General features: G+C 42.7%; 2 protein-coding genes across 3 annotated transcripts in view; both read right to left on the bottom strand.

Moving 5' to 3' along the window:
• nlrc3l (NLR family, CARD domain containing 3-like) overlaps positions 1-21,755 on the bottom strand; it is a 234,648-nt gene that overhangs the window by 33,709 nt on the left and 179,184 nt on the right. The window lies entirely within an intron of this gene.
• Positions 13,027-21,755, bottom strand: part of grm5b (glutamate receptor, metabotropic 5b) — a gene marked incomplete at both ends in the record, with an annotated part of 76,447 nt that continues 67,718 nt past the window's right edge. Inside the window, 4 exons of the mRNA XM_080772840.1 lie at positions 13,027-13,392; positions 13,525-14,260; positions 15,139-15,305; positions 20,227-20,409. Of these exons, the coding sequence (XP_080628966.1) occupies positions 13,027-13,392; positions 13,525-14,260; positions 15,139-15,305; positions 20,227-20,409 (1,452 nt within the window). The remainder of the gene's footprint in view (positions 13,393-13,524; positions 14,261-15,138; positions 15,306-20,226; positions 20,410-21,755) is intronic.

Here is a 21,755-nt window from a genome sequence, read left to right as displayed (position 1 = left end):
TATGAAAACGTTTAATCTGCAACACAATGTTATACAATAGCGGGGGTCCCTGGTTAATCTCACTCTCTCAGATAAGGGGTCCTTCAGCTGGGTTCCTTGAGCTGGAAAACGTTGAAGACCCCTGGATTGCAATTATTGGGCTGAGTTTGTGTGTGCATGCGTTCGTTACATTGTATCCAGGTCCAGGGTGAGAGGTCTGTACTTAAAAGGCTTATTTTAGCCACTGGACACTTTCTATTAGGGAAGTAGTGGCAGAACTATAATTACCATAGTTACTGTGGCAGAGTCTGACTCATCTGCTTGACAGACCATAATAAGCACTCATCTGAAGATCTGGGACTGAAGAGGAATTAGTCATGTGGCGCCATTACTGCATGTGTGTGTGTGTGTGTGTGTGTGTGTGTGTGTGTGTGTGTGTGTGTGTGTGTGTGTGTGTGTGTGTGTGTGTGTGTGTGCGTGCGATGTGCATGGGTGTTTTCATAGCCTACACTACAGTATGCATGTATGTGTGCATTTGTGTGTGTATGTCTGTCACAGAACTAGTAAGTGTGAGACAGAGACAGAGGACTGATGTTCTCTCTGTGTGTGTGTGTGTGTGTGTGTGTGTGTGTGTGTGTGTGTGTGTGTGTGTGTGTGTGTGTGTGTGTGTGTGTGTGTGTGTGTGTGTGTGTCTGTGTGTGTGTCTGTGTGTGTCTGTCTGTGTGCGTGCGTGCGTGCGTGCGTGCGTGTGACAGAGACATGAGGCGGTATGGATGTTACTGTAAGTAACAGCTTGTGCACAGCGATGCTTCCTCTAGCAGTGATTCCCTGTTTCCCACTTCTTCTACCGGCAGGAAATTATACAACTCACCCACTTCGCATTCCTGCACATGTACCCCACTCTCTCTCTCTCTCTCTCTCTCTCTCTCTCTCTGTCTTTACACACACACACACACACACACACACACACACACACACACACACACACACACAGCCACATGAAGCGGCATACGTGCACTAAGACCTCCCTTTGTCCCCAGGAGATATGAAGTTAGTCCCGACAATATGCTAACATATAAGGCATTGGCAATCCAGGTGCGGATGGAGAAAAGATTCTGAGAAAAAGGCTGCTAAAGATTGTGGTTTGAAAATGGTCGTCTTAGCGTCATGGGCATGGAAAGACAATATAAACTGTTGTTTGTATTATGAGAACATGCATGCACCAGTCCATTATAAGGAGGGTATGAAGCGAGGTGATTGTTTGTTTTGAAACAGCATACATTTTTCAGCACAAATAAAATCATCAACCTGTATGAATGAGCTCGGCATCAACAAAATACTATGTATATATATATCTTTTGCTGTTTAACTCTTCCTATTTAATCGTAATGCCACACACGCACATTTTGTGTTGTCACTGCTGTCATCACCTGACAGAGCCCTTCGTTCTACTCCTGCACAACGACGGATTTGAACCCACAACCTCCACAGTGGTGGGCATACACTTTACCACTGCACCACCCGAGTTCATATACAAACTAAAAGTTTGATGTGGAATTATCTTGTTGCTTTTTCGAATCGTTTAGACACAGGGCAGCATGTTGAGAATTTATATCGACTATATTTGGTGCACGACACCAGCATGCAACTGTGCGAGAATGTGCATGCGTGTGTGTTCCCCATTTCATTCATGACTCCTCCACCATATTAAAAAACTCAGTTCCTCTCTCGTCTTCCCTGTCTTGGTGGCAGTTCCATTTATACGGTCGTTTGTCAGAACCGGCCTGTCAGCAGCAATGATGAATGGATGTAGAAATTGTATAGATTAAGAAGCCATATAGACACAAATACATGTGCAGCTGCTGCCTGGATAGGACTGGTGGAGGAAGACAGCCATTTTGGAAAGAAGTACAAGATGTTCTACTTAAATGAAAGCAATATCACAATGTAGACATAGGCCTACTATACCTACTAGTCTGTAACAAGCTGTTAAAATATGGAGATAAGAGGACCTACGTGTCCGGGTAGCTCAGAGTCAGTTGGTAGAGCACCGCCAACTCAGCGAATGAGTAGCACGGCTTGGTGCAGCAAGTCGTGCGGGAAGTACTGGGAGCTGATGGTAGGTGTGGCGCTCCACCTCAGCAATCCATCTCCCAGGGGTCTAGCGCATTGTAACAGGGATAGACTCCCGCCTGACAATGATATAATATTCAAGTATATTAATATGAGGTTGCTGTAGCTCATGAAGTAAAGAAATAGGAACGTTCCTGGTTCGATCCCCGGCTCCTCCTGGCAAGTTGGTAAACAAAAACGTTAAATGTTGAAATATGGAATACTAGGCTTCTTCCAGACAGCAAGGATATTCTAAGTCTTCCAGAGTGGCTTCGTGGTCACTGACCTTAATCGCATGCACGCACGCACACACACACACACACACACACACACACACACACACACACACACACACACCGTCAAAGCATTTCTCTCCTCACCTACACAATCTTTATATAAGTCCCATCTGACAACATACAATTCACACAGGAACAAATCCTATTTATACAGCACAGTATAGGCACGCTGTGTGACTGTAAAGTGGGTGGGTGATGGAATTTGGTGGAGGAGGAGGGGGGGTTCGGGGCAGCAGTAACAGTGTTTCCCAAGTGGGCCTGAGGATATTGCAAGTGGAAAAACTAATTGGAAAAACTGTATGATTTTAATGATAATGACTAAATGACATTCATATAGAAAAAAATAAGTTCAGTCAATTAGTCCCAAACTGACAAAGTATAGGCCTATACACATAACACCAGCAAGAGGATGTGCAAGGAATCAGGTGAGCTTAAGTATAGACCACCAATTTGGTCAGCTGCTTGACACGTCATACAATACATGGTCTACAACAGTGATACTCAACCTCAGGCCTGCGGGCCACATCAGGCCCGCGGGACCATTATGACTGGCCCACCAATGAAAATCTAAAAAAAAGAAGGAAAAAAAATCTGGAAAATGAAATAAAAATAAAAAAATCTGAATGAAGTTATCTTTAATTACATTATTATAAGTAATACTATTAGAGTTGTACTATTACTCGAACGAAAATAAAAGCTTGGGGGGGGGGGGGGGGGGGAGATGCAATGCAAATGAAAGACATATACTGTGTATCCCTATTCCCTGACATAATTTTATAGCTAAACGGACAGAATTCTATTTTATTTGAATGATGAAACCCAGCTGCCATTAATAGTTGGAAATGGAAATGGAAATTGCGGAAATTGCGGAAATTGTAATTGCGGAAATTGCGGAAATGGTGGAAATGGAAATTATGGAAATTGCGGAAATTGCGGAAATGCGGAAATGGAAATTGCGGAAATTGCGGAAATTGTAATTGCGGAAATTGCGGAAATGGTGGAAATGGAAATTGCGGAAATGGAAATTGAGGAAATTGCGGAAATGGTAATTGCGGAAAGGAAAGGATAAAAGGTCCTTCCAGACCAGAACGTTTATTGTGACTCATTCATTTAAACGGCTGTTTGTATCACGAGTAAATCCACATCAATATTACATACTAATAAATGAAGTGATCCGTTTTTTTTTTTTTTTTTAACCTCAAATAAAAGCTTCAGCTTGTATGAATGAGGTATCACCATTGATGCATTCTCGTCACACCCCGGTGTGTATGTCCGTATACACACACACCATCATTTCCATCTAGCAGCAGTTGTCAGCCACCTGAGCAGTTTGGTGGTGTTTACCTGCAGAAATGCATTGCCCTCACGCTTTGGTATTTTCACTGCTGTTTTGGTAGACGTGGACAAAATCTCCTTAATAATTGTATTATGTTTTTATTGTTGTTACTTGTTATACTGTGCAAAACTCTGTTTTGAAATGTGCTCTATATAAGTTGGATTGGACAACTTATGAGCACTAGAACTATAGGAAGCTCCAGCGGCAGCCTATACGCTTACCGCATACCCCCCGCTAGAAAACCAATACAATACTTTCAAAGAGTTTGATCCATATATAATTTATATATTCTCACATTGTACAAAACCGAATGGAAATATTAAATATTATCATTGAATATCAACATAAACCAACTTCCATTATCACATCAATACAGAATCATTACATTTTACAGTTCTGCACATCAGAAGAAGAACAAATAAATAAATAAAATCAAGAAAATAACAGTAAAAAAACAAAACAGATAGACCTATAGGCCTAATGTAGAACTATGGAACAGCCACCCGGGCAGATGAACACTACAGGATCAGTTAGCTATGTTGCTCATTTATAACACCTCTGCTAGAATTAACAATTCCCCATGACCTTTGTAAGGCAGCAAATGTTCCCATCATGTACTTAGGCTAGTCTGCGATGGCTGCCGTACAAGAATGGGTAACAGCTTGGCTTAAAGAGAGAAACAAAACACACATTATGGAGTTTTGACTTAATTATTAAAATGATTATTTTGCAATCCCATTTTTGGATACCTCTAGCCATGTTTCATTGTATTATTTGTTTTCATAAAATAAAAGTGTTATCCAGGCTCCAGTCTCCAGTCTCCAGTCTCATTTAATAGCCAACTTTGCGAGAGCAAGCAAGATGAAATAAAAGCATCTCAGAAAATTGATTTAATTATCTAAAAAGTTAAAAGAGTTTTAGTTTAAATTGTTGTGACTGTGAGGCAGCTTAAATGCAATTAACTATAGCCTACTAAAGATCTTGTAGCATTCATCTAACCCTACTCAGAAATATATCGTTAGCACTTGAAATCATTAGGAGATATTATATAAAGTTGGCACTGAGTGAAAGAGGTTGCGTCTATGACAGTACAATAAATTGGAGGCTGATGTGACATTACAGACTAAAACTTTCTGCACGATCTATAACCTTCGAGTGATAATGCATGCATTTGAGGGCTCTATTTTGTGCATCTTAATAACCAGTTCTTATAGAGCACCGAAGTCTGACATCAATATCGGTAGAGGGCGCTACAGGTTTGTGTATTTTGTATTTGTATTATGATCCCCATAGGGGGATCTTAGATCACCTCACTGTGCTTGAAAAATAAACAAATCATCCTGGCGATTTCACTCATATGGATTTGAAGAATCAAGTGACGCTAATGTTACCGACGCCGATTAGTTACATTTTCGCTAGAAACAGAATGTATCAAATATGACTGACTGTCGTAAACGATACGGAGACACCTCCCCGACAATATCGCACGTTTATTTACTTTTGGACCACAATTCTTATATATTATTTTAAGATGACCCAATGTTATTCTCCATGGAGAAAAACTTCTGCAAACCCCTTGGAACCAGGGGATGAGCAGGGATGACCTGGAGGCGTGGCCAAAGCTGAGTAGCTATTTTGAGGATGGTACAATGCCTGAATAAGTCATGGCACCACAGTGTGTCTAATTCAGGGCCGTTTACAGCATGGCGTAAAAGGAACATACATTGGCCAGTGGCCACACCTCCAGGCCTTAAATTAAGACCTGATAATTAAGACGGGCAAAATAGGGCCCTCAGGATTTAACTGTATGCAGCACAAAATGCAGGGTTGCATTGTGATGTTCCTCAACACTCTCAACAGTTCCTCAACAATCTGGGTAAAAAAAAGGATTTTCTGACATTTGGGTTTTTTGGGTGATTTGTGTAATATTTCGGTCAAATGCAATAAAGTGACGGTTGACAATAATTCTGGGTTTAATATTAGTTATGCGGCTTGTAGCAATGTTCTCATTGAATCAAGTTAGTTTTTTCTTTATAATTTGAGTGAATCCAAAGTAATTGTTCCAGTGAATTTAGCTGTTAAATGTGTGTGTTGAGATCGGAACACAACAGCGTGTGCGTTCGTTCGTGTGTGTTCATTTATATGCAGATGAAATGAGAACTGCCTTTGTCTAAAATGAGAATTTGCATTCAAGTCCTGTCACGACCTCCTCAACGTTTGTGTGGAAAAACCCCACAGAGCACGGCGTAATTGCATGTTTGCGTACAAGCTTGCCAATTAGTCAGTATAGGCTACAACATACTTCAACCATCAAACAAAATAATTACATAAACCTTGATTATCTCAAGTTAGCAGAAAAAAATTACCATAAACGTTAGCCTATACTTCTATTATAGGCGACAGTCAAATCCTCTCTAGATAATAATCCATTGGAAATATGGTGTCATTACATAAAAATGTAATTCAAAAGCATAGGCGTGGATCCTCCCCAGCAAATCACACCCTGAATACAGTATAAATCCATATTTCGTTATAGCCTCATAGCATAATAATTGTTTGGCCAAATTGACTTCTGCGCTAAGACTGCTTGCTGCTTCATTGTACCTTATTGCCTATGTCCTCAGCCTATCAGAATGCGTGCATATTACATTCCAGAAAGTGATTTTAAGTCAAAACGTTTGACTTGGGCAGAAATGATTTTGAATGTAAACAAGCATTCTGATACGCTGAGGACAGGCAATTATGATGGATGCATCAGCTGTTAGGAGAGCATAGGCAGATATAAATAAAGGCAGATAAACACGACTCAGGAAAAATCTGTTATTTTCTCATGATTGCATCACCTAGTCCTAGATGATATAGAAAGTGATTTATTTAGTCTCTCCTGAAAACCTTGAAATATGACACACTTGCACATGAGCGCTGATGAACCCTGAAACTCTCTTGTCTAAGTAAATAAGACAGCCAGCTTACATAATACATATACGACCTCTGATCAATAACAGAACATCTATGATTATTTTAGATTTATTTGTTCACTTTCGTTGATTGTTTGTAATCAAGTATACTGCTCCAGTGTTTGGCAAGTGACTCGGGATTAACATGTAATAAATTACTATTATAACTCATTACTTGGTATCAAGATTAACTAGTTAATTAATATTTTACTTCTGCATGTACAGGTTATGTCATTATTTTTCAGCGAAGGCACATGCTACAGTATGGTACCGATCTACAAGATATACTTGTAACACATTGCAACAGGTTGGCAGCTTGTAGATCTGTTTTTTAAGCATGTGACTACCTCCTATAAGGACCATCATTTATAGGCTTAATAAGTCTTTCTTGGTCAAAAATAAATAAAGTTGATTCATTTGTTACTTAGTAACTCTTAGTTACTTGGATTAATAAGTGTGATATTATTACTGTTTTGGCAATTGTTATAAGTTGACTACTCCGTACTGGGGAGAGTAATAATATTACAGCAGTATATTTAGTAAGTAGTTACTATAGTTACACTAGCTGTTCTCCACTCTCCACACTTGCTAATGGAGCATAACAGATGTTTCCTCACATATAACAAGCAACATTCAGATCAGCATTTTGTGGAAACATACAGAAATACTGCGGTATGATGTACAGTATATGACCTTGTGTCCTTTTTCCTTATGCTAGGCCTGTGCTCTCTCCATGTGTATAGCCAACATCCAGTACAACCTTATTCTAAATACAAAAACTGTGCAAGCTCATATACTGTATCCTGTTATGCTCCGTACATGCTGAGCAGTTTGCAGCTTGCGGTTGGTGAGTTTCTAATCCGTTTGCTTCGGAACAACGCCACTTTGGAATAATGCACCGCCAGAACAATGTCAGGGCAACACTAATAAGGTCTGTACATTCAGCGTATCGGTTTGTTCTGAAAAAGGACGTATCATTTTCAACAGTTAGACCACTTTCTGCGTTGTTGGAGAACCTCTCTCAGATAATATACTGATATAATATACTTATATACTGTACTAAAATACGTTTAGTACAGTACATATTATGCAACTTAACACATAATTGTTCTAAACATGTGGCCCTCAAAATTGTGAAAAGCAACTTAAGATACAGTATATAGCCTATATAGTCTCTGTCTGGTGGAAACCAGAACAGTTACTTTTCAGAATTCAAATTTGCACCAAACATTCGAGCCAAAATGACGCCGGCATCAGTTACAATAGTACACCATAAATATATACCTTCGACAGGCAGCCTCTAGACATTCTTAAAGCACAGCTCAAGACTATACTTCTTCACTCTTGCTGTTAGTTGAGCTTTTTGGCACAACACCATTGAGCATTGACCATTGACAGCATAAATTAAAGATAAATGAACCAGACACATACTAACTGCAAGACTGGCTAAGATGTAATACCGCAATATACTACTATACATACTTTGTAATAGCATTGGGCAATTGTGTGTAGATTTGGTCTATCCACCGGTTATCCACATTGCAATTCTTATGCCTGATGTAAAACAAAAAGAAATATGCGACCTGTTTCACTTTTTACATTTAAACTCATTTTACATAACTTATATAAAATCCCCCAAAATAAGATGGCTGAACTCTTAAACTCCCCTAATATCTCTTTGTTAAAGGCTAGATATTGGAATATCCAAATGTGACAATTTCACAGGATTGAGCCCTTTAAGACAAAACGTAAACTAAGTTGACAAGCACTATAGATTCAGAACATCCAAAGAACCATTCTACGAAAGTGGTACCTGCAGTTACTGTACGTCCTCAACTTTTTTAAATATATAAACGCATACTTCTTCTACAACAAATAGCTACAATCACATTGCGGGTTGTGAGCTTGCTGATCCGCTATTTTCTCTATGTTTAACCTTTTTGAAAATTCTTGTAAATTGTAGATATTTGTTTTTCTTTTTTTTTTCCTATTGTTGACAATACAATGACCCAACAATGCAAGTTATATGATTTAGTGCAACATTTAAAATGTCAGAAAGCTCTGGGTACCTTAGTATATAGTCAGTCCAATCTGAATCCAACATAGAAACAACCTGTTTTAAGGTCGTCGTGCCCCAGGAATTAATTCAGGTTGCATGGTAAACATTGCTATAGCACCTCAACAACGCAATCACAGAGAACTGAGAACATCCAACATTTCTTTGTGTGCAATGAGCAGCAAAAAGACGATAAGAAAGATACATTGTGATTGTGTCTATCTGTCAATCTCAATGCTGCAAAATGTTAAGGGGGTTGCTCTCTTGTCAAATGAGACTAAAAGTAGGAAGGTGATCTAAGGGGACAGACTGAGACGATATAATCAAAAAAGTTGAAGAATAAGGTCCTGTAATGTTAACAGGAACTATTACCCCAAATGCGCTCCTCTAGACAAATTGGGTGGGTCAAATTGGCAGTTAATCTGCTCACTGTTGTACTGCTTAGAGTTTAACAAGCTGCCGCCTCACTGGCAATAATGGTGGAAATATGGTGATGAACAAGAGGCTATAGGGCTATGTTCAGAATGATTGTTGGACTGTCCATCCACACTGTTATTCAATGTGAGCTTGCGAACTGACTGTCCACACTGTAAAATCTGATGTCTGCATTCTGAACAAAACCTAAAATACAGATGATCCAACTAACTCCACTCAGATTACTGTGGATGCTTATGGATAGTATTGCTTTTACATTTTAAAGTCTGGAATATAATTATATATAAAATATCCAAAACAACAATAAAAACTGTTCAACATACATTTTTCTTATTTTTTTCTTCTTTTACGAAAACCTATTATCTACCCACAAGCTACTTATAGTTACACCCTTCCAACGAAGCCCTAACCCCTTTGGCACAATAATAATCATTCACGTTAATCGTTATTATATCGTTGAATTAGAACATTTCAATAGGAATGGTCACTTTCAAATTCGGCGCATTAACACAGTTTTTGTACATTTCGGTACAGTAAGATGTCACGATACGGTTACAAAAATTGTGGTGTCATTATTTTTTATGATATGTAAATTAATTTGACTTTCATCTAAATAAATAAAAAATAAATTAAAAAAAATACAAAAAAATATTTAAATGCCCTTATTATTTACAAAATCAGACTGAAGTGTATTATTCCTGGCTAACATGGAGCAGTAATACTAGCTTAACCGGGGTTCTCAAGTTCCAAGGACCCTCATAACTCTGAGAGTAGATTCCATTTGCCTCCTTTCGTACACTCTCAGAGTTACAGACCTGCCTGGGTCAATTCTGAAAAGGTCCCTGGTGCACCCATCACTATATGAGCCAAGTGCAACTGATACACTCATGTAGCAATCCTTTTTTAATTCTTAATTCTAAGTTATATTTGTTCAGGATCAATAACAAGAGCCCAGTGTTATTGACATTTTGTCACACCATGCCAACTGTCAGGAATTGGTGGGCAAGTATTGCTGCTCCTTGCCAGTGCAGTCTGTTCCCTCTGGAGGTATAGCTGGCACCAGACCAAGTACTCCAAAGCATCTTAGTGTGTCACATTACAGCCACATTAACTTAATAGTGTTATTAATGTTAATCAAGTAGCCTGTTTAAGAGCTGCTGCCTGTGTAAACACCACAACCTGTTTACAGGAGGAAAAGGCTGTTGTCTCAAACATTAAAAGATTGAGTATTAGACCAGACCATAATTTCACAATATGAAAATAAAGTGTGAACATTAGCTATGTCTTCATAACTTTGTCAAGCTGTGAATATTTTAGAACAAAATATTATGTTTCTTGAAGAATGTGGTGATGTCATGATGATTCGGTCTATAGTCTAGGGCAGGGTCTTCAATAGGGGGTGTTCTAGGGGGGCTAGGTGAGACATTGGCGAACCAATTGCAAAATCTCTGATAATGGCATCATGTGCGCTTCTACCCGTTTTGGTGTTAGCATTGTTATGCTTTAGCCATTTCAAAATAGCAGATCTACAAGCTCATAGCGAGTGGCGCCCTACGAGCTTGTAGGTCTGCTATTTTTGAAAAATCAAAGAACAACTGACATAGAAACATAGCTTCTTCAGATAACTGTCATTTTCAAACAGACATTTTTAGAATCTGATCTCAGGTCAGAATGGGTTAACACTGTAATCTCAATGGCCAACAGTAATGCATTCCCCCAATAAGATGCGTTGAGTAAAAGGAAGGCCGGTCTGGAACAGCCATCGCGTGCTATAGTCACAGACACATGATTGGTCCCTATATACTGCTTCAGGACACATGATTGGTCCCTATATACTGCTTCATGTAGAAAATATACATTCATACTTCTGAAGAAAACAAACCATGAGAAAATCGAAGATATTCAAATACATACAGGGCATACGAAGGGTGGGAGAGAGAAAGAGAGAGAGAGGAAGAGAGAGGCAGAGAGAGAGAGAGAGAGAGAGAGAGAGAGAGAGGGTGGGTGAATTAATAATACCAAATAAATTATAAAATAGACATGGTTTGGAAAGTTCCTAAAGGAGCACCCATTCCTCAACCTTAGACACTCACACAATATTACTATAGAATTGAACCCTGCTATTGCTCATTATAAGATGGCACCATTTCATCTGCTCTAACCTAACTGACATGATGATCTGTAGGCAGGTGTGGCAATTTAAACCAGATCAAACTTGATTATTAAACACATGTGGTATTTCAGTGTGCTACTGTAGCTTGCCAGGATTGGAATCCTCATCGAATGATGTCACTGGTAGAGCAGGTTTCTGAAGCCAGGGAGAAAATTAATGGTACCATCTAACAATGACTTTAATGAGGAGAACTATGAAGATATGGTTGAGAATGTAAAATGCAGCACGGAGCTGTATGTTAAAACAATGCACTTTTGTCAGAAGCATGTGGGATTCTATCAGCGAGGAAAACACATTTCTTCAAGATTTGTGATCACAAATGGGATCCGCTCGTAATTCCGACGGCGCATAAGTCCGACAAAACGTGGCTAGGGATAGGGACAGGGTTAGCCTGCCCCAGCCTGTGTGGTTTCTAGATGGGTGGGTTAGGGTTAGGGACAGGGTTAGCCTGCCCCAGCCTGTGTGGTTTCTAGATGGGTGGGTTAGGTGCCCGCCCCCCTCCCCTCCCCGGTAGAAAACAACGGAGAACACTGATATCACCACATTTGGAGCGACGCTCCTCTGCCCTGTTATTGTTTAGCGAAATACAAGTTGGCTCCCACTTCCTATGCCAGGTTTTCCAAAAATCTAAAATAAAAGCCTGGGTACTGAGGGTATTGACAGGGTTAGTAGGTAATGGGGCGAGTCGGACCAACGTGACATCCACGGCAACACCTTGACGCAGAAGCATTAAGTCCAGCTTGAGCAAGTCTTAAATACATACATAATAATTTGTCCACAACTGTGACATTGTCTTTGCCTATGGCCGCACACGCACACGCACACGCACACACACACACACACACACACACACACACACACACACACACACACACACACACACACACACACACACACAAATGTACACAAACACTTTCTAATTAGTTGACAGCCATGTTAATTTAAGGCCACTACCCAAATGGACATTATACTGTAGCTCTAGACCTCGAGAGAAGAATCATTTTGCACACACCAAAACACAGAGAAAAAAAGCTATGTTGTGGCCATTTCCGTAAAGTCCTTGCTCTCTTATACTCTCCATATAGACAACAATGAAAACAAATCTACAGTACAATCCCCAATGTCAGGGTACTAGATTACTCGCATCTCACTGGAACAATGTAAACACAGACAAAGCACGACTGTCGCCCTTTGATGACTTCACTGACCAGTCCTTGCACCGACCGGTCCTCTTCCGTCATCCCACTGGCTCTTCTCGACTACAGAGAGGTGATTTTAGTTTTTGTCTTTTTGTCCGCATTTCCATTATAGCGACTGGGAGGGTGGTACACTGGTACGTCCTAAAACCCGAAAACAAATAGCCGATGGCGCAAATTTTGTTCCGAGTTTTGGGTTCCCGAAACTCGGGTTTTAGTACCACCTCCTGAGCAGGAACTAAATTAGGTTTTGAGAAACAAACCCAGAAGCCGTGAAATCCGGTAACACGGCACACGGTTTGCTTAGTTCTTGTAGTCGGAAAAAAGAGCCATTGACTTCTCCGTCATCCCTTCGGTGCCAGTCGATGCTTCACGGAGGGACAGATGGACCGATTAGGGTCTCATCTCCGTAACTCCCTCGGAAAAAAACCTGCGTTTGTTTCTCCTCCTTCACTTCTGTCTCGTCTTTCTTCCTCCGCCCTCCTCTCACAGCGAGGAGGAGCTCTGGCTGTAGTTTCTGAGCATCAGCCGGTTGTACTTGTTGGGCGAGGGGGGCGACGGCGGAGGGTGGGAGGGGACCGGGGGCAGACACAGGGCAGACTCCGAGATCGGCGAGCCGCCGTCGTCGCTGGACGCCAGCGAATCGCGGAACGGCGAGGGGGGCGTCAGCGCCATCAGCTCCTCCTCCAGCTCCGCCCTCCTCAGGGGGGAGTCGGCGAGGCCACCGTGAAGGGGAGGCGCGGCGCCCACACCCAACCGTGCGGACGGGGAAGCCGGTGGCGAGAACTGGGCATGCTGTGCATGAGTAGGAGGCGGCAGGGCGTACGGTGAGTGAGGAGGTGAGAACTGGGCCTGCTGCGTGTAAGGAGGAGGGGGAGGCGGCCGGGGGTACGGCGAGTGAGGAGGTGAGAACTGGGCCTGCTGCGTGTGAGGAGGAGGGGGAGGCGGCAGGGGGTAGGGGGGGTTAGGAGGGTACGGCGGCACAGAGCGGGGTTCGCAGTCCGCATGGGACTCCACGGGGGGCAGGGGTTGGACGTCAGCGTAGGTGGTCAGCGTGGGGGGCGGATTTGGGGTCTCCCGGGGCAACAGGTACGGGTCGATGGGATGCGGCGGCGAGGCCGGCGGGGCCGGGGCGTGGACATGAGCGGGAGCGTGCGTTGGCGAGTTGGAGAGCATCATGCTGTTGAGCTCGCTGATGTTGGCGGTGAAGCGGCTCACCACACAGCTGATCTGGTCCATGAGCGAGCTGGGGGCCTCCCCCGCCGCCCTGACCACGGTAACCGCCCCGCGGCCGTCCGTTCCCCCGGCAACATGGCCGCCACTGACGCTCATGTACGAAGGTACACCCACAACCAGGGCCTCCTCCCCTTGCGCGCCCCCCCCGAGCCTCTGGCTGACCGTGCTGATGGGCGAAGGGGTCTGGGGCCGGTAAGTGGGCACCGGGTACCTCTCCTCGACCTCCGGCAGCTCATATAGGGTCTTGTCGACGACGCCGGCGTCAGGGCGGCCACCGATGGACGGGAATGAGGGCAGGGGCATGTGGGGCGGAAGGTCTCCACCTCCACAGTAGCGTCCATCGGGCGTCTTGGAGAAGGGCTTGATGATCGCCGTCTGGTTGTTCTCTTTCCTCTTGATGTGGAAGGAGAGTCGCTGCCACAGGTGGTTGCCCCGGGAACTGCTGCGCTCCGTCTGGGCCCAGGACACCGACTTCCCATTGGAGCTGAGTGAAGAAAACACACACCGTGTCAGTGGTGGACAGAGTACGAACGATGATTCGTTTCCATTTCAAGGACCCCCAGTTTGACATCCATTAACAAAGGAATATCACTTACCCTATAGCTTTAACTCTGAGACTTTACAGGGTAGATAGGTGTACCAAAAACAATATATTTCAGTTATTTGTGCAATTGTTGTTACAAAGCCTAAAAGGCAAAGACAAAACAGAAATGTCATTTTGACTTGCATGTTCCAATGTTTAATGCCAAAAACACAATTCAATCCATAATCTGTAATTATTTGTGTGACAATTAATGGTCAACTAAAGTGTTGACAGCACTATGATTCCATCGTGTGTTTGAAGAGGACTGCCCAGCCTCTGGTCGTCACACTGCCTCCATTAGGCCACTGTGTGTGGTTCATGTTAGGGTCAGAGTGACAGACAGCTCTCCATGCACGTGGAAGCATGCAAACGCATAGACACCAGTGCACACTTGCACGGACGCACACTCGATCGTCTCTGAGAGGGCCATTACAAAAAAAGGTACATTTTGTTTTAGTGACACTAACCTGGCTACAAATCCCACTGCTCTCTCTCTCACACACACACACACACACACACACACACACACCTTTTGAAGTTATTACATTTAGCTTTAAACCCATTAACCAAATCACCTCGTACACAGCAAACATATTTGTAAGTCTGCCCACAAAAGAGCGAGTTTTTCTTTTTCTGATCTGCTAGGTTCTCCCCGAGCACCCCACAAATATATTGATTTCCTCCGTGTTGCGCCGTCTAATTCTCTTTGCTCACTGAACATATTCGTATTTGTCGTTTGGGCCACCTTTACGCACCTACACACGCAAAAACAGGCCTACCTGAGAGTCTCTCCAGCAGAGCCTCTGCGCCTCCAGAGGTTGACCAGACTGGAGGAGCGGCTGGCCGCGGAGGAAGACTTCCCGTCGCCCACGTGCATGCGTACCACCGTGCTGGTGGTGAAGGCACTGCGCACGTTGCGCTCCGGCTTGGCCAGGATTATGTATACCTAAAAACACACACACAAAAACAGTATATATATATGAACTTAGAAAATAGATAAATAAATACATTTCCAGGACACTGCCTGTCTGTGTCTTCACTGGTTATACAGTATATACAAAGAAAAACAAAAAAAAGTAATTTGTCAACATTTTGGCATCTCCCCAGTCAGACAGAAGACCAGGTGGAGGGATTAGATCTCCACACTGAACTGGGAACAACTCGGCATCCCCTCAGTCAGAGCTGGCAAGCGTATAGGAAAGGGAAGTCGGCGGTTTTCTGCCAGCTCTGTGACTCAACCTTGAATAAGAGGGTGACCCAACCAACAGCTCTGTGACCCAACCTTGAATAAGAGGGTGACCCAACCAACAGCTCTGTGACCCAACCTTGAATAAGAGGGTGACGATAAGTGGATGCAGGTAATGCTTACTGTGACTGTTGTGTTATTAAATGTCACTACACTTTTCTCTTGTTTGTAAAATCCTTTACAATCATTTTAAGCTACAGCCTCTCATAACATAATGTGTATCCCCATCTCACATACCCTATAAAACCAGTAAGACGCGCAAACGCGGGAAGCGAACGCAGCTCGTACATATTTGGGTTTTGGACGTATAGCTGCTTTGGGGACTCCTTATATGGTTATGGCTGAGTCATGGTGACGTAATCACTCAGCTCCATATATGGGCACAAAAGCGGGACAGACAGACACACAGACACACACACAGACAGACATGATCTGCTAGGACTCATAGTAAGTGCTCACTGCATTCGCAAAAATCACACCCGTGTGAAGTGAGGGGCGCTCTTATCATTGTCAATGGGACTTTAATGTTTGTGTAAGATGAAAATATACACTAATAGCTGAATATAGAATAGGAGGGGATAGCGGCGTAGCGGACAAAAGGATATGGGCCTGATGACATCAGCTATCTCCATATATGGGCATAAAAGGGACAAGGACTGACAGATACAGAGATCCGGTTGTCCACAGTCACAGATCCGACCACTATAATATCTTGTCTTACATACTTCAGACTTTGCCAGTAGTTTGGAAATCCAGTTGTCCAGAACCGCAGATCCAACCAATATGCCCATATATGGGCATTCTAATATGGGCATATACTGATCAGAGTGTGATACTGATGCGATCAGGATCTCCATATATGGGCATAAATCGAACAAGCACTGACATATACAGAGATCTCCTTGGGCATAAAAAGGACAGACAGAAACAGACATCTCCATATAGGCACAGAAGGGACACAGACAGACTCTGACAAAACCCCCCAACACTATGACTCAGACATATTGGTCGAACCCCCCCAACACTATGACTCAGACATATTGGTCGAATCCCCCCCAACACTATGACTCAGACATATTGGTCGAACCCCCCCAACACTATGACTCAGACATATTGGTCGAACCCCCCCCCACACTATGACTCAGACATATTGGTCGAACCCCCCCCACACTATGACTCAGACATATTGGTCGAACCCCCCCCACACTATGACTCAGACATATTGGTCGAACCCCCCCAACACTATGACTCAGACATATTGGTCGAACCCCCGAACACTATGATCAGACATATTGGTCGAACATCCCCAACACTATGACTCAGACATATTGGTCAAACCCCCCAACACTATGACTCAGACATATTGGTCAAACCCCCCAACACTATGACTCAGACATATTGGTCGAACCCCCCAACACTATGACTCAGACATATTGGTCAAACCCCCCAACACTATGACTCAGACATATTGGTCAAACCCCCCAACACTATGACTCAGACATATTGGTAAAAAAAAACCCAACACTATGACTCAGACATATTGGTAAAAAAAAACCCAACACTATGACTCAGACATATTGGTAAAAAACCCCCCAACACTATGACTCAGACATATTGGTAAAAAAAACCCAACACTATGACTCAGACATATTGGTAAAAAAAAACCCCAACACTATGACTCAGACATATTGGTAAAAAAAAACCCAACACTATGACTCAGACATATTGGTAAAAAAAAAACCAACACTATGACTCAGACATATTGGTCAAACCCCCCAACACTATGACTCAGACATATTGGTCAAACCCCCCAACACTATGACTCAGACATATTGGTCAAACCCCCCAACACTATGACTCAGACATATTGGTCAAACCCCCCAACACTATGACTCAGACATATTGGTCAAACCCCCCAACACTATGACTCAGACATATTGGTCAAACCCCCCAACACTATGACTCAGACATATTGGTAAAAAAAAACCCAACACTATGACTCAGACATATATTGGTCGGATCAGCATGCAGCTCAATGTATAGGGTGCATATAGCGGCATAGCAGCCTGAACCTCTAGCATTGTGAAGATCACAGATCTACAAGCTCAACATGGTGCATTCACAGATCTACAAGCTCAACATGGTGCATTCACAGATCTACAAGCTCAACACGGTGCATTCACAGATCTACAAGCTCAACACGGTGCATTCACAGATCTACAAGCTCAACACGGTGCATTCACAGATCTACAAGCTCAACATGGTGCATTCACAGATCTACAAGCTCAACATGGTGCATTCACAGATCTACAAGCTCAACACGGTGCATTCACAGATCTACAAGCTCAACACGGTGCATTCACAGATCTACAAGCTCAACACGGTGCATTCACAGATCTACAAGCTCAACATGGTGCATTCACAGATCTACAAGCTCAACATGGTGCATTCACAGATCTACAAGCTCAACATGGTGCATTCACAGATCTACAAGCTCAACACGGTGCATTCACAGATCTACAAGCTCAACACGGTGCATTCACAGATCTACAAGCTCAACACGGTGCATTCACAGATCTACAAGCTCAACACGGTGCATTCACAAAGCTTTGTGAGCTTGCATCGTTATATTTTCACTATTTGTACAACAAAGTATACTAGGGGTTATGTGGTTCATCAGACTAATCAAATTAGTTGAATATAAAAAAATCACACCCGTGTGAAGTGAGGGGCGCTCTTATCGTCGTACATCATCATGACTTAACATGTCGACATATATGACGTGAATTCAACAGAAATACTGATTTGCTTTGTGTAGGACGAAAATAGCCAATTTGCTGGTCTACATATTACGTAAATTCTCCATTCATCGTCAATGGCATTTAATGTTTGTGTTAGGACAAAAATCTACACTGTATAGTAATTGCCTCAGCCCTGCCTTCCAGCACACTTTGAATGCATTGTCCGTGAGCTATCCAAAAACCCATCTAGTTTAATTCCGCGTCCAGCAGAGCAGTAGCAGGCCATGCTGTGCTAAAAGCGTAATGGAAGTCAGCATGAGACAGAAAGCACCAGATTCCTCTCAAGCTGCTTACAGCTATGGACACGGTGGCCAGTGTTGCACAATATTGAGAGAGAAACATGCAACCATGTCTATAAAAACAAGCCCCCAAAAAGCTACTATTATAGGCCACATGAGCACTTTAAACCTATACATCAGCATTTAGAAAAAAGCACAAACACACAGTTTTGTGTGTTTGTACCCCCCCAAAAACTACCAACTATACCAATATTCAAAAGCTCAAAGTGGCTTGTAATAAGCAGAACTGGCAACATTGACAGTGGCACTGTGGCTGTGACGCCTGGCGCACGTGGGTGACGATCTCTCCTCGGGCACAAACACACAGCACAGACAGACCCACGGTGTCACTGAGGCCATAGACATTAAAAGGACATAAATCCTTCGGCTGTGGGGCATGTGTCTCTTGCAGGCAACATGGAGTAATAAGTGTTGTTTTCATCGACTAAAACTAAGACGAAAAATGTTCGTCAACTGCATTTTTCACAAATAAAACTAGACTAAAATGTTAGGAAGGGACTAGATATCCAGTATGTCATTTTACACTTGGTTGCATGCTGAAAATAGCCAATCTACAAGCTCATAATGCGTCGCAGCGTGTGTCATTACGACGGCATCAAGGCCCGCCAAAATACATTTTAGTCGACTTAATCAACTGTAGATTTAGTCGACTAAAACTAGACTATGAAAACTATTCAAGAGACTATGACTAAAAGTAAAATCTAAATTTACTGCCAAAAACAACACTGGGAGCATAGCATAGCGGAAGCATGAGCGGAAGCATGAGCGGAAGCATGAGCGGAAGCTTACCAAGCTCCGCCTTCGTTGGAGACATATCGCTCCAATGAACTGCAGTGGCCAATGAGGCATGAATGCCATTGACAATGAATGTCCAGCTTTGAGTGTTTGTCTAAACACAAACATTGTGTAAACACAAACATTGAAGACAAAGGTGAGGACGCAAATTGTGATTGGCCAGAATGAGAGATTGTATGATGTTTATATGTTTAATGTTTACGCCATAATGTGTCATTTATTGTCTCTTTATTGTTAATGGCGTTTAATGTTTGTGTTTTGTTTGTTTTACATCACCATTACATCACCTAATCAACATGAGTTAGACTTTAGCGGCCCTCACTTCACACAGGGGTGATTTTTTTTATATATCTATGACTGAGGCGGAACATGTGGGTGACAAGGTTTACGGCTTGGATACAAACATGCAGCGTAGAGCAATTTTCCACCAGACACAGATAATATATATAAAAAGGTTATTAAAATAGTGAAAATAGTTATAACTTATTTTGCGGCATTTCAGATGATTCAGCACCATGGATAGCACATATGATCAGATCACTGGACTGTCGGAAGAGTGAGATTTGTTTTGGAAATAACAGGTGGTTGGTGTAATGGGACTTCGGTCGCAATGGGATATTTTTCAGACTATTGGGGATTTGGGGGAAAAATGGGCCATCGGACCATCAGAATAACGGGCTGTCGAAACAACGGGCAGGCCCTGGAGCGCGTGGGTGACGGTCTTACCTTGGGTACAAACATGCAGCACAGGGCCACGGTGGCGCTGAGGCTGACACTGAAGCACATGGTGATGATCTTGTAGTTGGAGCCGAAGTAGATGGGCACGAACGCCAGCCAGATGATGCAGGTGGTGTACATGGTGAAGGCGATGTACTTCGCCTCGTTGAAGTTGGCCGGAACGTTACGTGTCTACGTAGGAGACAGAGAGAGCGAGAGATACAAGTAGCTACTTATATTAACAGAGCATCAAGGAACAGCAAGGATGATAAATTTGATGCAGAAGGAGAAGAGGACACTATTGTTTGAGTGGTGCAGCCACTCCATTGCGTAGCTATGTGTGTCCCTATGTATGTATGTATGTGTAGCTACGCCTCCAAGCATGTGTACGAGTCCAGCACGAACATATGAAACACCTCACTAATACCACTGGATGGCACTGTTGAGCAGTGTCACACACACACACACACACACACACACACACACACACACACACACACACACACACAGAGGCCAGGTACAGTACAGCACCACTGACTTCAGACGGGTCTGAAGTATTTCCAATACTTTTACTTCTACTCCACTATATCAAATCAGGCATCAGGCAAATATTGTTCTTTTACTTCACTATAATTATTTGAAATCTCTAGTTACTTTACATTTGGTAATCATTGCAAAACGCACTAACCACTTCAGCCGTATAGCTTAGGCCTATAGTTGGGCCATTTGAAAATCAACAAGCTCACAATGTGTCGCATATATTATTTAATGTATAAAACATTTTGAACTTATGAAATTACATTATGCATGAAGTACTTTTTCTTTTAGCAGCCTACTTTAAGTATATTTTCAAACCGGAACCTGGGCTTCTACTTGTATCAGAGTATATCTTACATTGCAGTATTGATGTGCTGTGCTTCTCATATGCAAGGTTCTCAGGTTTGGACCTGACATCGACGACATGTCTCATTATGTTTCCACGCTACATGAAACTGTCATGTAAACCCTGTGACTCAGGCTGTACATGGATATTTATGTGCTATGATGAGTCACGAGGCATAAAGACGTATTGGAAACGAATGTCTACGATGCTGCCACCATGGCCCAATCGATGGTTCACTGTTCGGTCTAATGAACACAATGAAATAAATTCCATCGGGTCATGGCCTGATACTAAGTGTTTTCTGAGGACGGGCGACTGTGCTATATAGTTTCTCCCTCTTTTTGAAATTTGTAGCAGGCCCACATTCACTCCATTCAAAGCACCTGGCACAATAGAGGAAAAAGTATATATAATTGGAATTAAACGGGTCCACTTTAACCCACGCTAACATGTTTAGGAGCAGTGGGTGCTGTTAATACAGCAGCTATTTTCTTGCTCAGGGCCAGCTGGGATTCAAACCGCAGACCTTTTGATTCCCAGACACCCTCTGTACCCGCTATGGTCACACCCCCACAGGACTGTGGGATATGATGTCATGCCAAGAAACCATATCATATCAGAGACAACATCTAAATGATTATAACTAATATTTCAA

The sequence above is a fragment of the Protomyctophum bolini genome (genome assembly GCF_963924005.1).
Source record: "Protomyctophum bolini genome assembly, chromosome: 9".
NCBI lineage: Eukaryota > Metazoa > Chordata > Actinopteri > Myctophiformes > Myctophidae > Protomyctophum > Protomyctophum bolini.
The sequence above is the reverse complement of the archived record's forward strand: the minus strand, read 5'-3'. Positions and strand labels throughout refer to the sequence as shown.